General features: G+C 44.9%; 1 protein-coding gene across 1 annotated transcript in view; it reads left to right on the forward strand.

Annotated features, from left to right (window-relative positions):
* The window catches only part of LOC309553050 (uncharacterized protein), a gene marked incomplete at its 3' end in the record, with an annotated part of 83,667 nt that extends 67,080 nt beyond the window's left edge, over positions 1-16,587 (forward strand). Inside the window, exon 5 of the mRNA XM_082253948.1 lies at positions 14,999-16,587. Coding sequence (XP_082110074.1) covers positions 14,999-16,587 — 1,589 coding nt within the window. The remainder of the gene's footprint in view (positions 1-14,998) is intronic.
* Positions 16,588-16,608: the final 21 nt, after the last annotated feature.

Below are 16,608 nucleotides of genomic sequence, written 5' to 3' on the forward strand. Positions count from 1 at the left end.
TAGTTTTCTAGCAAAAAAAATGATTTTAGCTTGTAAACACCAAGTGTCAAAAATAGGCCCAGTCTTAAAGTGGATAAATGGACAACTTTGTGTAAAGCGCTACTTGGATGTTAGGCCTATGTATGTGGCCAGGCTGTGAAAAAGTGTTACACATGTGGTATCGCCATACTCAGGAGGAATAGCAGAATGTATTTTGGGGTGCAATTTTTGCTACGTACATGCTATGTGTTAGAAATATTGCATAAATGGACAGCTTTGCGTAAAAAAAAATGTGTTTTCATTTTCTTTCCACATTTTCCAAAAACTTGTGGAAAAAAATCACATATTCAAAAGACTCATTATGCCTCAAAAATTATACGTTGGGCTGTTTGCTTTCCAAAATGGGGTCATTTTATGGGGGTTTCCATTGTCTTGGTGCTCCAGGGCCTTCAAAAGTGCGATAGGTTGTCAGGAAATTATATGTGTAATTTGTGCTCCTAGAATGCCGGACGGTACTACTTGGATGTTAGGCCTCTGTATGTGGCCAGGCTGTGAAAAAGTCTCATACATGTGGTATCGCCATACTCAGGAGGAGTAGTAGAATGTGTTTTGGGGTGTAGTTGCAAGTATACATATGCTGTGTGAGAGAAATAACCTGTTAATACGTCAATTTGTAAAAAAAAAAAAAAAAAAAAAAAAATCTTCATTTTGCAAAGAGTTGTGGGAGAAAATGACAACTTCAAAAAACTCACCATGCCCCTTATTAAATACCTTGGAATGTCTACTTTCCAAAAAGGGGTCATTTGGGGGGTATTTGTACTTTCCTGACTTTTTAGTGTCTCAAGAAATGAGATAGGCCTTCAGTACATCAGGTGTGATCAAGTAAGGTCAATTTACAATGATTAGCGCCATAACTTGTGGACTCTAGAACTTTCACAAAGACCAAATAATATACACTTATTTGGGTTATTTTTACCAAAGATAAGTAGCAGTATAAATTTTGGCCAAAATTTGTGAAGAAAAATGACTAATTTGCAAAATTTTATGACCGAAACAAAGAAAAATGTGTTTTTTCACAATATTTTCAGTCTTTTTTTATTTATAGCACAAAAAATAAAAAACCCAGTAGTGATAAAAAAAGCCATCAAAAGAAAGCTCTATTTGTGTGAAAAAAAGGACACAAATTTTTTATGGGTACAGTGTTGCATGACTGAGTAATTGTCATTCAAAGTGTGAGAGCGCTGAAAGCTGAAAATCGGTCTGGGCAGGAAGGGGGTGAAAGTGCACTGTAGGCAAGTGGTTAAAGAAGATTCTTCCTATTCTTTCCCTCAAAGCAATCTCCAGCCTGACCCTACAGTAATCTCCTATCTCTCCCTCAGCAGAAGTATCAGGATCCTCTCCCTAGTATAGCTATAGCAGAGTGACGCGCGGCGCTATGTGACTCCAGCTTATATAGCCTCTGGGTGACATGCTGCACTGGCCAATCACAGCCATGCCATTAGTAGGCTTGGCTGTGATGGCTTCTAGGGCACACTAGTTAAACGCTTGCTGATTGGCTGCTGTTAAATATTTATTCCAAATTCATAATTCGGCACTTATTGGAATTATATTATATTCACAGCAAGCTTGCAAAATATATGTAATTTTATGATTAATCATAGTATTATTATGTGTGAATGACCTTGATCCAGTGATTAACAATGAGATTCTTCATCTGAGCTGAGACAGTAAAATGTCAGATAATTCTGGAGTATGTAGCTAGTTGGAAGATGACATATAAGGTATCTGTGGGATAGTATGTCATGGAAGTCAAGAATAGGATCCATGTGTAATACTAGGAATAGCATATATTAGTTTAAATAATGTTAGGATTAGTGTAATCCCAGTCATAATTAATCGTATTTGTAAGTCGTATAAGTTGGTTATATGTGTTAATTTTGTGTAAGATAAATGATGGTTATATGGTTTACATGACATAAGCCACATTAAACGTCAAGAATAGAGTGTTACATGTGGGCTTGTCAATCAAAGTAGTTCAAGACTTATCAGCTTTTTGGTCATATACATATTAGGAATTATGACTTTATGGGCTTAGTACCTCCTCTTGTATAGAATAACTGACGTTAGCAGAAGTTATGATGCCATACAAGGCTTGGAGTATTGGAAGCTCATGACGTATACATGTAAGATAAATTGCCACGCGATTCGGACCTCGACAGAACAGACAGACACACAGACTAGCGAAGATCACACACATTACTTCTGCTCTACACAAATCTATTCATAGACTTTTTTTTACAACCTAAGCAGGTGTTTTGCTCTCTGAAACCTAGCAATGTCATTTCCTGCTTCTAAACTAGACATTTGACACTGAAGTAGGACACTGAGGATCACACATGTCTATATTGCCATGAATTCAGGCTGAACACATTTTTCCCATGAAATATTGTTTTTGTTCTTCATATTTTTTGACCTACACTGAACTGAACTGTTATACTTTTTACATTGTATTGTTGATGCCACGTGTGTTTGAATAAAATCACACTTTGTTTTTGAATCAGTCTGGCTATCAATGCTAATCAAATCGAAACGCCTAAAGAGATTAGAATATTAGAGATATTCTATATTTTACAGCTGCCTTGCACCTGTTGAAACCGCGCCATTAAAACCACGCCAAAACATCAAATAACGTTAAAGAACAACGGACAGTACCCGAACATACAGTGAAATGTTCTGGTTCAGGTCCGGGTACCGAATACCCAAAAGTCCAGTACAAACCCGAACAATACAGTCCGGGTTCGCTCAACACTAATGATTATCTATCGGACATGATATCTTGTGTATCACAAAAATCAACCAACATTATATAAAAAACAGTGTACTGTAATGGTCGCCTCTGTATAAATGGTCAGGTAGTATAGCTTAGTGCAGTGGTTCTCAACTCCGGTCCTCGGGACCCACCAACAGGCCAGGTTTGTAAGATAACTAAATTACATCACAGGTGATCTCATTTGCTGCTCAGTGATTGCAGTATTCTAGTCTGCATCCCCCAAGGTAATACTTAAAATCTGGCCTGTTAGTGGGTCCCGAGGACCGGAATTGAGAACCACTGGCTTAGTGTAGCATCACCTGTACCAGTCCCTATTCCTATAAGCCAAGCAAGCCTAACCTACTGGCAGCCACCAGGAATGCCATGTTCCCTGGCCAGGAAGTACAAGAGGCTGTACACAGGGTGAACAATGAGTTTCTGTGGTTCATTGTGTTGTCTGTGGTGTAGTGCATTTGTCCAAAAGGGATGGCTGGGACTGTTGTCTCACAAGATCATAGTCAGTAGGAGGTACAGGTGGGTTAGTTATGGCGGCAGGCAGAGATGTGATCAACAAACAGGTGAAGGATCGGTCCAGGCAGCAGACATAATCATGGTCAAAACACAGGCCAGGTCAGTACAGGAGGCTGACAGAGGCAGCACTGCACTGGTTTGGCAGCGGTCAGGAAACTGTTGTTTGCTGCACTGGCTCTGCTGACACTGTACTGATGTGATAGTATTTAGGGACTCTATTGATAGCTGCAGTGACTCTGATGACACTGGCACAGGTGTGAAGTGATTGTGAAGTGATCCAGAACATTGTTGCTGGCTGCACTCATCTAGTGACACTGTCATGGGTGTGGCAGCTATCAGGAACACTGTTGCTGACTTACACATGTCTTATGGCACTGGGACTGATGTGGCAGTGATCACTGTTTCATTCTTACATTGGTCTGGTAAAACTGGGACTATTTTGGCGATGATCAGAAACATTGTTGTTGGATCAAACTGGGACTGGTGTGGTGGCAATCAGGGACACTGTTGCTGGCTGCACTGGTGTGGGGTAATCAGGAACACTTTTTTTGTCATAGACTGGTGTGGTGACATTGGGATTGGTGTAGTGGTAATCAGGAATACTGTTGCTGGCTTACACTGGTCTGGTAATAATGTGACTGGTGTGGCAGTGATCAGGAACATTGTTGTTGGCTGCACTGGTCTCGTGACAGTGGAACTGGTGTGGCAGAGTATTGTTGCTTCCTGCACTAGTTTGGGTCACTGACACTGGTATGGTGGTGATCAGGAACACTGTTGCTGGCTTGTACTGGTCTGATGACACTGGGACTGGTGTGGTGACAATCAGGATCACTGTTGCTAGCTACACCGGTCTTTTGACACTGGGACTGGGGTGGTGGTGATGAGGAGCACTGCTACCAGCGTACACTGATTTCATGACATTGGGACCCATGTTGTGGTGATTAGGAACACTGGTACTGGCTGCACTGGTCCGGTGATACTGGGCCTGCTGTGGCTAGCAATCAGAAAGACCATTGCTAATTTGCATCAGTCTGGTGGCACTGGGAATTGTGGGGTGTTGATTAGGAACACTGGTACTGGCTGCATTGGTCTGGTGACACTGAGACTGGTGTGGTGGCAATTGGGAACACTGTTGCTGACTTACACTGGTCTGATGACACTGAGACTGGTGTGGCAGCAAATAGGAACACTGTTCCATGTTTACGTTGGTCTGGTGAAACTGGGACTATTGTGGCAGTGATCAGGAACACTGTTTTTGGATGAAACTGGGACTGGTGCAGCGGCAATCAGGGACACTGTTGCTGGCTGTACTGAATGTGATGACACTGGCACTGGTGTGGGGGTAATCAGGAACATTAAAACATGACGGTTGTATCCATACCATACTGGGCAGGCTAGGATCCCAGGAACATCTGAGGACATACAGAACATAAAAAACATTCCGAGGAAACTTCACCTTCCCATTTTGTTAAACAAAACCATTCTCTTTACTCAGGTTCCGTCAATAGATTTTATGATGTCTCTGGCATTTTTGAGGCAATCAGCATTTCCAGCAGTGTCACAAAAATAAGCATCAAGGTGCTCAATGAACATAAACATCAGAAACCACCTCATATGATCTCTGGAGAGTAGAGGACCAGGCATGGAAAGAAGGAGTTCATCTTGGGCTCACCATTAATTGGCTGATTTTTGGAAATGATGATCCCCGTTTGAGAATCACTTGTGATGAATGGACACTATTGTCCTTGAGGACAGCAATGGACACCTCATAACGTCAGAGGCTTACAGCGCACAGAGGTGTTCCATCTTGTTGGAAACTGTTAGATGTGCAGCCACTGTTCCTTCTCTCTTTATTGGTGATAGGGAGAGAAGAGTATGAATGCAGACCCAACATTGTCCTACATCAGCTGAATTTCATGGCCAGTACGGGCACTCTGGCAATAGGATGCAGGATGAGCAAAAGTCTATTCTCTTGTTAGTCACTTTGGTCTTTTAGTAAAGAGGATTTCACAGGAAGAATGCACGTTTCCAAATCCACAGAATATTTGTCCCATAATGGCCTTTATTTTCCCCAGACAGACATTTCTCTGTATGAGATCCTTTTATGATTTGTTCCTCCATATAACTAATTATATGAATACAGTATGTAGGCGGGGCATTAAGAACGTGAGTATAACGTTTTTTTCCCAAACAGCACTAACTGGTCTCTGGCCCTAAATCCACGTTAGTGTAAGTTCCCACACCCAGAGGATGCAAATAAACCAGCACATGTACAATACTATGCCTGGCACTTCACCCTGGCAGAGCCAGGTACCCGTTCGATGGATAGATCAATGGTAGCAAGAAGAGGCGAGGCTAATAACTTTTCAAAGTTTTACTTTAACAACATCAAGGTAGACAACTTCAGGACATACAACGAGATCGTTGGCACTTTCCAAGGTAATCTATGTCCTGCCCCATCTTCCTCTTATCTAGGGCACCAGGACCCCTTCAGGTATACCCCAGCTGGGGAATACTAATCACTGAAAACACTACATTTCTGTAGAAAGGGCCTCACCAAGTCCCATGGGGGCCATATCCAGAGTCTCACTCCTCTTCCCCACACCTCGTACCCAAACTCCTCCTACTCCCAAACATAACTCACCATTTGTCTATGGGGAGGATGCCACCTAGTAGCCAAACTGTAAATTGCACCTACACCCTCTTACAAGCATGAGTCCAAGGTCAGCCTTGCCCCAAGATGGTATTTATTAAAAACTTGACTGCATTCTTCCCCAGTGTCAGAAACTTGAAAGGGTTTGTAACCTTACACTATGATTCACTGCCAGCCCTTCTCTTTTAAGCAGCCATAATGCACTGTGTAAGTGTTTGGTAAAAATGAAGCCTCTAAATACATTTTTTTCAAGTATCTTCAGGCCGGTCATGTGACTCTTGGCCGCTCTAATACTCCGATCCAGGGCTACAGTGGGAGGGGCCAAGATCTCCCTCTGACATCAGCCCCTTCTGCTGTAGCCCTTAGATAGGGGAGGAGAGTGGTCAGGAGTCACGTGACTGGCCTATAGATACATGAAAAAGGGTATTTACAGGCTTTGTTTTTAACAACACAGTGCATTATGGCTGCCCAACCCCTTTATGACTAAACCTTTTTCTGACATTTGTTGCTTCAGTATTTTTTGCTAGAAAATTACTTAGAACCCCCAAACATTATATATATTTTTTAGCAGAGACCCTAGAGAATAAAATGGTGGTTGTTGCCATATTTTATGTCACACTGTAATCGCAAATCTTACAAATGCAGTTTTTTTTGGACAAACACACTTTTTTTTACTTAAAAATAGGAAAACAGTAAAGTTAGCCAATTTATTTCTGTAATGTGAAATATAATGTTATGCCGAGTAAATTGATACCCAACATGTAATGTTTTAAAATTGCGCACACTTGTGGAATGGTGACAAACTTTGGTATTTAAAAATGTCCATAGGTAATGTTTTAGAACTTTCTACAGGTTACCAGTTTAAAGTTACAGAGGAGGTCTAGGCCTAGAATTATTGCTCTCGCTCTAACGATCGCGGTGATATCTCACATGTGTAGTGCAAACACCGTTTACATACGCAGGCGTGACTTGCGTATGCATTCACTTCTGCACGGAGCGCTTTAAATCTTTTTCCTATTTATTTCATTTTCATTTTATTTTTTTTTTACACTGTCCCTTAAAAAAATGTTTTGATCACTTTGATTGCTGTCAGAAGGAATGTAAACATTACTTGGGACAGTAATAGGCAGCAACAGGTACTGTTTATGGAGGGATCATTTTTTTAAATTGGGCACCTTTAAGGCTCCAGTACCCAGAAGTGATTTCATGATATCGCTTCCCGGTTTTTACATTGGAGATCCGATCGGAGCCGAATCCGGCTTTGTTTGGGTCTTCGGCCAGCCGGTGGATGTGCCGGCTGGTCGCTTGGGTCCCCCCGTGGGATGGGAGACACGGGCGAGCCACGGAAGGCGGGGGGGGGTTACAAAGAGGAGGGCAGAACCAGGCAGGATCAGCCAGGTTTTATACAGCTTCCAGAGGGACAGGGTAGACAGTACAAGCACTGTGCAACCTGCTATAAGGGGACAGGAGCTCTTATTTTTTTTTTAGGGTTACAAACACTTTAAATGTCACTTTGCTTTCTGCTGTCAGAGATGGCGTCTGCTGATCTAAACCTCTCTGGAAGGATGCAGCCACTCTGATTGGCTGTGGAGTGACAGGTAGCCAGGCTTAGCAGGGATTAGCTGTGAGCTGATTATATTATTCAGCAGGTGAGGCTGGCCGACGTCTATAGTACTCAGTCCCGTGCAGGAACAAGGTCAGAACAGAGCGCCTGTTTCCGCAACTGCAATAAACAAAACAGCTTTGCATGTTATGATTGTGGAACTACAAGTAACAAATCAGCTTGCTTGCTGGTCTGTAGAACTACAAGGAACAGTTTAGTAGCAGTTTTATTGCTTTAACCACTTCATCCCCGGAAGGTTATATCCCCCTTATCCACTATTATACGGCGGCAGGTCGGCAGGTTCCCGCAAATTGCCGTACCCGTAGGGCAGTTTGCAGGAGTGATCCTGTGGGCGTGCACCCACTCGCCAGTGGGGAAGCTGATCCACGGGGCCGGCCACCCGCGATCGCTACCCATGGAGAGAGAACAGTGGTCTGCTGGTGTACACACGGCAGACCGTTCTTCTTTCTGGAATCCAAACAGAGTTCCTGTGTTCCTCCCATTTAGGATCACAGGTCTCTGTATTGATTTCACAAGCCCATCCCCCACACAGTTAGAAAACACCCTCCAGGATCACATTTAACCCTTTGAACGCCCCTTTCCTGCCAGTGTCATTAGTACAGTGACAGTACATATTTTTAGCACTGATTACTGTAGTGATGTCAATGCCCCCCCCCCCCCCCCGCAAAAAGTGTAAAAAATTTAAGTTAGGGGTCCGATCTGTCCGCAGCAATATCGCAGTCCTGCTAAAAATCGCCACCATTACTTGTAAAAATAAATAAATAAATAAAAATGACAAATCTTTCCCCTATAGACGCGATAACTTTTGCGCAAACCAATCAAAATACGCTTATTGGGATTTTTTTACCAAAATATGTAGCAACATACAAATTGGCCTAAAATGATGAAAACAATTTAATTTTTTTTTATTGGGAATGTCATAAAGCAGAAAGTGAAAAATATTATTATTTATTTATTTTTTTTCAGAATTGTCGCTCTTTTTTGTATATAGCACAAAAAATAAAGAAAATAAATACATTTTGGTTACAGCATCGCACAACCACTCAATTGTCCGTAAAGTAACGCAGAGCCGAATCGCAAAAAATGGTCTGGTCATTAGGGGGAAAATCTTTTGGTCCAGAAGTGGTTAATGACCAGGCCATTTCTTGCGATACGGCACTGCTGACAATTGCGCGGTCGTGTGGTGCTGTACCCAAATAAAATTTATGTCCTTTTTTTCCCCACAAATAGAGCTTTCTTTTGGTGGTATTTGATCACCTCTGTGGCTTTAATTTTTTGCACTATAATCAAAAAAAAGAGCAAAGATTCTGAAAAAATAAATAAAATAAAAAAATAAATCTTTTTTATTTTCTGCTTTAAAACATCCAATAAAAAAAAAAAAAAAAAATTTGTTTTCATCAATTTAGGCCAATATGTATTCTGCTACATGTATTCTGCTACATCTGTTTGGTTAGGAAAATCCCAATAAGGGTATATTGATTGGTTTGTGCAAAAGTTATCGCATCTACAAACTAGGGGAAAGATTTAAGTCTTTTTTATTAATTATTTTTTTTTACTAGTGTAGCAGGATTCCCAGACGTTTTTCTGGATGTGGGTCCGCCAGGGTTACCGCTAGCAACAACAGCACATTTAATCATGTTCTCCAAGTGTGAGCACTGAGACAATGACCAGTCTAGTATCTTTGGGTTTTTGTATTTATTGAGAACTTGGATGGGAGAAGGGATGAGTGGGATACCCCTTTGGCTCAACTATGCACAAATTGCTAGGGACAACTGAAAAATGCAGAGTGGCGCTGACTTGACGCTGGCTAAATGCCGGTCAACGCCAGTTGATGCTGATTAACGCTGGCTTGCTGCCTGTTAACTCCAAACTGACTTTGGACTTTCTTGCATAAAGAAGTCCTCTTTGAGCTCCCTTAAGCACTCCTTGCTGAGGTAGCTACCTGTATGACTGCTGCACTGCTGAACACTTCAGGGCCCACACCGGCACCCCCTTCACATATCTTCAGGGCTTAGACTCTGGCACCCCCTTTTCTAAGCCTTCCTCTACTGGTTAGCTGGCTCCCGGATCCCTCTAACCTTCTGGAGTGGTCCCCTCTCCTACGCAGACCCCTGGGCTGTTTTGAGTACCCACAATACTGTTTTTCCTGGAAACCTTTGCCCAGCAGCTCCACTCGGTCTACAGTACACTGGATCCCTCTCTGCAGCTCAGCTCAACCTTTATCCTCTAGGCCGAATGCCCAGGACACCCTCATTAGCGCTGACAGGAGGAGAGACAGCTGTCACCCTCCTCCTGGCACTCTGCTTCGCGCCAAAGATGCTCTGTCATGTGCTCCCCTCAGACTTATACCCCATCCCAGGGTGCATTGCAGCAGGTTCCGCCCACTGAGACTAATATAAGCCCCAGGGCGCTATTGGCCAGGTTTCCTCCACTGCCCAACAAGAGCCCTCATTGGACACAGTGGGGAGACTCCCCGGACTCAACAGACATCCCTGGAAACACATGACAGCCTAGCTAAAATTATCAGGCCCCCCTGATAAGCAGACAGGGCCACAATATGCTCTTTCCTAGCACCTACCTAGGAGGGTGCTACACTATTAATGGCAACAATATTTTGGGGGACTGCGACATTTCAGCGGACAGATCATACCTCTAACTGACATTTCTGAGGGGACCAGTGACATTACTGCAGTAATCAGTGCTAAACATATGCACTATTACTGTACTAATAACACCGACAGGGAAGGGGTTAACACCAGGGGCGACCAAAGGGTTAAGTGTGTCCCTAGGCCTAGGGGTGCTTTCTAACTGTGTGGGGGATGGATTCAATAGATAAACACAGAGATCAGTGTTCCTAAATAGCAAGAACATAGGATCCCTGTGTTCATCTGTGAAAGAATGGCGGTCTGCCTTGTTTACATCAGCAGACCGTCATTCTGTCTCTATGGAGAGCGATCGTGGGTGGTCGGCGGCCATCGCGTCTACCTAACCCGCTGATTGGCTCCCCCTCTGGCCATCACGCGTGCGCCCACTGTCTATTACACTAAAAATTTTGCGTAATAGAGCCAACCTGCCACAGTAAAACTATGGCAGGCAGTCGGCAAGAGGTTAATCTGTGACAGTTTTAATTGTTTTTTGCATTCCTATTCACTTGTATGGGGAGAAAATTAGTTCCACACGAAAGTTTGTTGACACCGGCCCTAATTTTCACCAAAGTGACCTATATTTTCCTGAGACACGCACATTGTTATGGATGAGATTCATCCAATATTGGTGTCTGTAACGGATCAACCGACACCCCGACTGGGTACCTCCATTGACGGATGCTCCTAATGCTTCCCGAGGGCTCCAAGCACTCCACCAGACACCATAAACACCTCAGACCCCACGAACCGCCGCAGCTTGGTTGGGGTCTCACCGCCTCCTACCCATCCTGGACCTATGACAAGGCTCCAGGTTCCAGTGGGTGAACCTCTCTTTCCCCAGAGAGTGAAGCAGGAACAGGTACAAGCTCTTACAAGAGCTTAATGATTATCCAAGGGAGTATGAAGAACATAACAATCCCTTGTAGTATATTCCCCCAATAAGAGACAGAACTCTAGATTGAGGGTGAACTAGAACTCTTTATTGAACAAGAAACAGACTTTTATACAGTTTTCCCCCACAAGGTTACCGCCCAGGTAGACCTTGTGGAGGGCAGGACATGACATTCACAATCCAATGAAAACAGAGTTTTACACTCCCATACAGTGTACACAATCCCTCCCCCCTGCCTGATTACAGTAGCATATGCAGATGAAAGTGTATACAGGAACATAATCAACCTAAACTAATTATCTAGCCACCTGGACTGAACAATGTGAGGTTAATAACATTTAACAATGGGACATGCACAATCCCCAGGGAAATGGTCTATAACAGTCTAAGTCTCCCAGTGTAAAGTGGGAATAAATCTTCATATTTCTATATGAAGATATTGCTGCCAAATATTACTGTCCCATCTGAAGCAATTCAAACCATCAATTATCTGCTCCTCACCTCCAGTGACGGTGAAGACATATCTTCCCCCCAAAGGTAGCCTATCCAGGTACAAGACCTCCAACTGGTCTGTGCCTGAGTTAGTCGGGTAACAAGTCCCCAGTGTCAATCCATCATGGCAGCTTCCTTGACAAAGTTCCACATAGTTTGTAAGTTTGTCCTGGCAAGGCGCATGGAGCTCTCATAGCCGATCAGTCTGTGGAAGTCTGGTTTGGGCAGGCCAGACTGGGCTTCTTGGGCACCCTGTGTCCCTAATAGACACAGGGGGACTTAGACATAAGAGGGGCCTAGTGGGCTGAGAGATGGGCTTTCCAGCCTCTCTAAGGTAGGCTGTGTTCCACGGGCCCTCCCAATGTCTGCACCCACCCAGTACCCCAAATTGTCCAGAAAACAGCATTATTTATTCACCCAGCCAACCTCTGCCTCTTTCATAGCACATACTCACCACTGGGGACTGGTCCTTCTCCTGGGAGTCCTTTCAGCCGCTGGAGAGAAGACAGGGTGGTGGGGCTCACTTCATCAGGCTGTTGGGGATCTGGGCCGACTGTCCAGCATCCCTGGGATATAAACGTGAAGACTGCAGTCTCATCCACTACCACAGGAACTCCATGTTTTGTACATTGAGAGCAGAGTCCAGCTGCACTCTGCTCTGTTGCCAGCCCTTCTGCTGGGTTGGAGTCATCATTCTGGGGCACCAACTGCTTCTGGGAAGGGGAGTCAGCTGCTCCATCTTTCTTACCCCCATCTGGCGGTTGGGGCAACCTTTATCCGATACTGTCTCCCAGATGCACAGATCCTGGCTGGAGAGAGAAGACAGTTTCCTCCGCTCTGACTGACTGTTGGGGAGGGAGGGCAGCAACCTCCTCTTCCTTCTCACCCTGGGCCTCCGGAACTGCCACAGGTGTGGGGCAGAGGTTATTAACCCTCTGTCCGGCTGCCAGCGCTTCAGCTGGGTGTAGAAGCTTTAGTTCATCAGCTTGTTGCTGGGGCAAGGGGCCGATTTCCCCAGCTTCCTGGAACTCTGTAGCTTTTGCGGGTGCTGGGCAGAGGTTGTTAGCACTTTGTCCTGTTGCCAGCACCTCTGCTGGAAAGTAAACTGTAAAGTCAGTGGCCTTGCACACATCTTGCTTGGTCACCAATTGTTGCAGGCAGAGGTCAGCAGCAATAGGCCTGAATGCCCGGTATTCTGCTGTAGGCTCACTGGGACGCTCCTCCTCAGCAGCAAAATCTATTAAATCCCCAGCCTCTGGAATTGCTGAAAGTCCAGGGCATGGGCTGGTGACAATTGAGTCCAGTGCCAACACTTTGGCAGGTGACTTATCATCCATAACATCCTCAGATGAAACGTCAATTACATCTATGATCCGTGGTTGGGGAATGAAGATGGCTTTCTCTTCTCCCATACCTTTATCCAGTGGCTGGACAGACGCATTTCTCCATCCAAGCGCGTCCCGTGCAGAAGCAGGTTTGTCCAGGTGAGTCAGCACTTTCTGTATCCGCCATAAGACATCCGCATCCAAGACCGTGGGTGCAGGTGAGCAAAGCACACTACTAATGTGCCATATTGTCGATTCTTCAGTTAGGATTTCTGGACTGTCAGCTGGTTCTTCTGGATATTCCCAGGCAAAGGGAGCCCAGCCCTGGTGCTCAGCAGAGTCTAGCAGCCGTCTGTAGGCGATCTCCAGCTCCCATTCCTGAATGCCCAGAAACTCCACATCTTCCAGTGCCCAGAGCACTTCTGAGATGTTCAGAATCCTTTCTCTGTAATCCATAATTTTCTCCAACTGCCACTCCAAATCGCTTCCAAAGTTAGGGTCCCCTGACAGCTTCTCGTACAACAGGCCCCGGCTGCAGTAGCCAAAGCCATCCGTTGGGCAGTCATCCGCTATCCAAGGGCATGTTTGGGATACATGCACCCAGAGGGCTCTATAGCTCTTTTCCAACTGCATCGCTGCCCAGACCAGCCTGCTTAATTCAGCTGTCTGCTCCTTGTGCGGTGTATCTCCCAAAAACAGCTCCCGCAATCCATACTGCGACCAGTACCTTTTCTGGAAGGACAGAAGGATTTTTCCCTGATAGTGCTGCTCACAGGCTAGCGTTTCCTTCCATAGATCCAAGCGCACAGAATCATGCCATCCTAGCAGGACCTGGTATGACACTGATCCCCTGTGCTGTATCTGCATCTCTCGCAACCTCCTTACGAATTCCTCTTCCATGGCGGCTGATATCTGTACCTCCCCCACACGAGTGTTAGCTCACTCTATAACGTTACCGGTGTCTCCAAGAGCTGCTTCTCCTCGCACAAGGATGCCCTCCCACCGCTTGCCACCAATGTAACAGATCATCCAGATAACTGACTGGGTACCTCCATTGACGGATGCTCCTAATGCTTCCCGAGGGCTCCAAGCACTCCACCAGACACCATAAACACCCCAGACCCCACGAACGGCCCCAGCTTGGTTGGGGTCTCAGCGCCTCCTACCCACCCTGGACCTACGACAAGGCTCCAGGTTCCAGTGGGTGAACCTCTCTTTCCCCAGAGAGTGAAGCAAGAACAGGTACAAGCTCTTACAAGAGCTTAGTGATTATCCAAGGGAGTATGAAGAACGTAGCAATCCCTTGTAGCATATTCCCCTAATAAGAAGCAGAACTCTAGATTGAGGGTGAACTAGAACTCTTTATTGAACAAGAAACGTACTTTTATACAGTTTTCTCCCACAAGGTTACCGCCCAGGTGGACCTTGTGGAGGACAGGACATGACATTCACAATCCAATGAAAACAGTTTTAAACTCCCATATAGTGTGCACAATCCCTCCCCTCTGCCTGATTACAGTAGCATATGCAGATTAAAGTGTATACAGGAACATAATCAACCTAAACTAATTATCTAGCCATCTGGACAGAACAATGTGAGGTTATTAACATTTAACAATGGGACAGGCACAATCCACATTCCCTCCCAATACACAAACAATAGGGAAGTCTGCCAAGGACAGTCTGTGTGTGTCTCTCACAGACAAGCACACGGAATACACATTATCTAGAAGTCAGACTTCATGGAAATGGTCTATAACAGTCTAAGTCTCCCAGTGTAAAGTGGGAAAAAATCTTCATATTTCTATATGAAGATATTGCTGACAAATATTACTGTCCCATCTGAAGCAATTCAAACCATTAATTATCTGCTCCTTGCCTCCAGTGACGGTGAATACCATCACAGTGTCCCTCCATACAACGAATACTATGAATAAAGCACAAGTCACAGCCCAGCCTCACCCTGTGTAGGAGGAGGTCACTCCTCCCAACTGCATTCTTCCCTGGAGTCAGAGAATTTTACTTTAATTTCTCTCTTCTGCTGTCAGCGATGGCGTTTGCTGATCTGAGAGCGGAGCTAGAATGTTTAATCTGTCTGAACTTTTATACAGATCCAGTAACGCTGAGATGTGAACACAACTTCTGCCGGGTCTGTATTGATTGTGTGCTGGATACACAGGAGGGGGCTGGAGAATATTCCTGTCCTGAATGCAGAGAGAAGTTTACGGATCGGCCTGCACTGCAGAGGAACACAACACTGCGTAACATAGTGGGGAAAATCCTGTCTGCTCAGCCTGATCAGGAGGAGTCCGGGGTCTCCTGTACTTACTGCGTGGACTATCCTGTACCTGCTGTTAGATCTTGTCTACACTGTGAGGTTTCTCTGTGTGATAAACACCTGAGAGTCCACAAAAAGTCCCCAAAACACATCTTAACTGACCCCACCTTGTCCATGGAGAGCAGGAAATGCTCCATCCATAAGAAGATCCTGGAGTATTACTGCACTGAGGATGATACTTGTATCTGTGTGTCTTGTTGTATGATTGGAGAACATAAAGGACATGGGATGAAGTCACTGTATGAGGTTTCTGAGAATAAGAAGAAGACACTGAGGAATGTTCTGCAGAAACTTAGAACAAAGAGAGAGGAGACAAAGGAAAGAATCCAGAGTTTGCAGGAACAAAGGAGGAAAGTAGAAGAAAAAGCAGCTGGTGAAACCAAGAGAGTCACTGTCCTGTTTAGAGATCTCAGGAGACGTCTGGAAGACCTGGAGGAGAGAATCCTGAGGGAGATCTCTGGACGGGCAGAACTTATCTCCATCTCCATCTGGGATCTGGAAATAAAGAAGGAGGAGCTGTCCAGGAAGATGCGTCACATTGAGGAGCTGTGTAACATGACGGATCCACTGACTGTCTTACAGGAATCAGACACAGGTGACTTGTGTGATACTGAGGATGGAGATAATGAGGACAGAGAGAGACATGAGGAACTCCTTCATGATGGAGGGGGTCTGGATGTGGCCGGGATATCACACACATTACACACATTATCTGATATAATAACAGAGGGAAATGTATACTTCTATATACAGGGAGCTGCAGACATATTACTGGATGTAAACACAGCCCATAATTCTCTACATATATCAGATGACAGGAAAACTGTATCCTGGTCAGATAGATACCAGAATCATACAGAAACACAGGAGAGATTTCAGGATCGTGTTCAGGTGTTGAGCAGTCAGAGTTTTTCCTCAGGGAGACATTACTGGGAAGTGGATGTCGGGGGATCAGATGGGTGGAGAGTCGGTATGTGTTACCCCAGTATAGACAGGAGAGGGGAGCAGTCACAGATTGGATATAATAACAAGTCCTGGGGATTGTACAGGTATAGTAATCGGTATTCGGTGATACATGACAGTAAAGAGATCCCCTTACCCATCAATATCTCCAGTAACAGAGTCAGGATAGATCTGGATTATGAGGCCGGGCGGATCTCCTTTTATGATCTGTGTGACCGGATCCGACCCCTCCACACCTTCACCACCACCTTCACTGAGCCCCTCTATGCTGGGATAGGTGTAGGCAAAGGTTGTATAAAGATCTGTGGGGGGGATGAGAAGGGGAAGGAAGCCTGAGTACTCGGTGGGTGGAATACA

Source organism: Pelophylax lessonae (assembly GCF_965119305.1).
Source record: "Pelophylax lessonae genome assembly, chromosome: 4".
In the NCBI taxonomy this organism is placed as follows: Eukaryota; Metazoa; Chordata; class Amphibia; order Anura; family Ranidae; genus Pelophylax; species Pelophylax lessonae.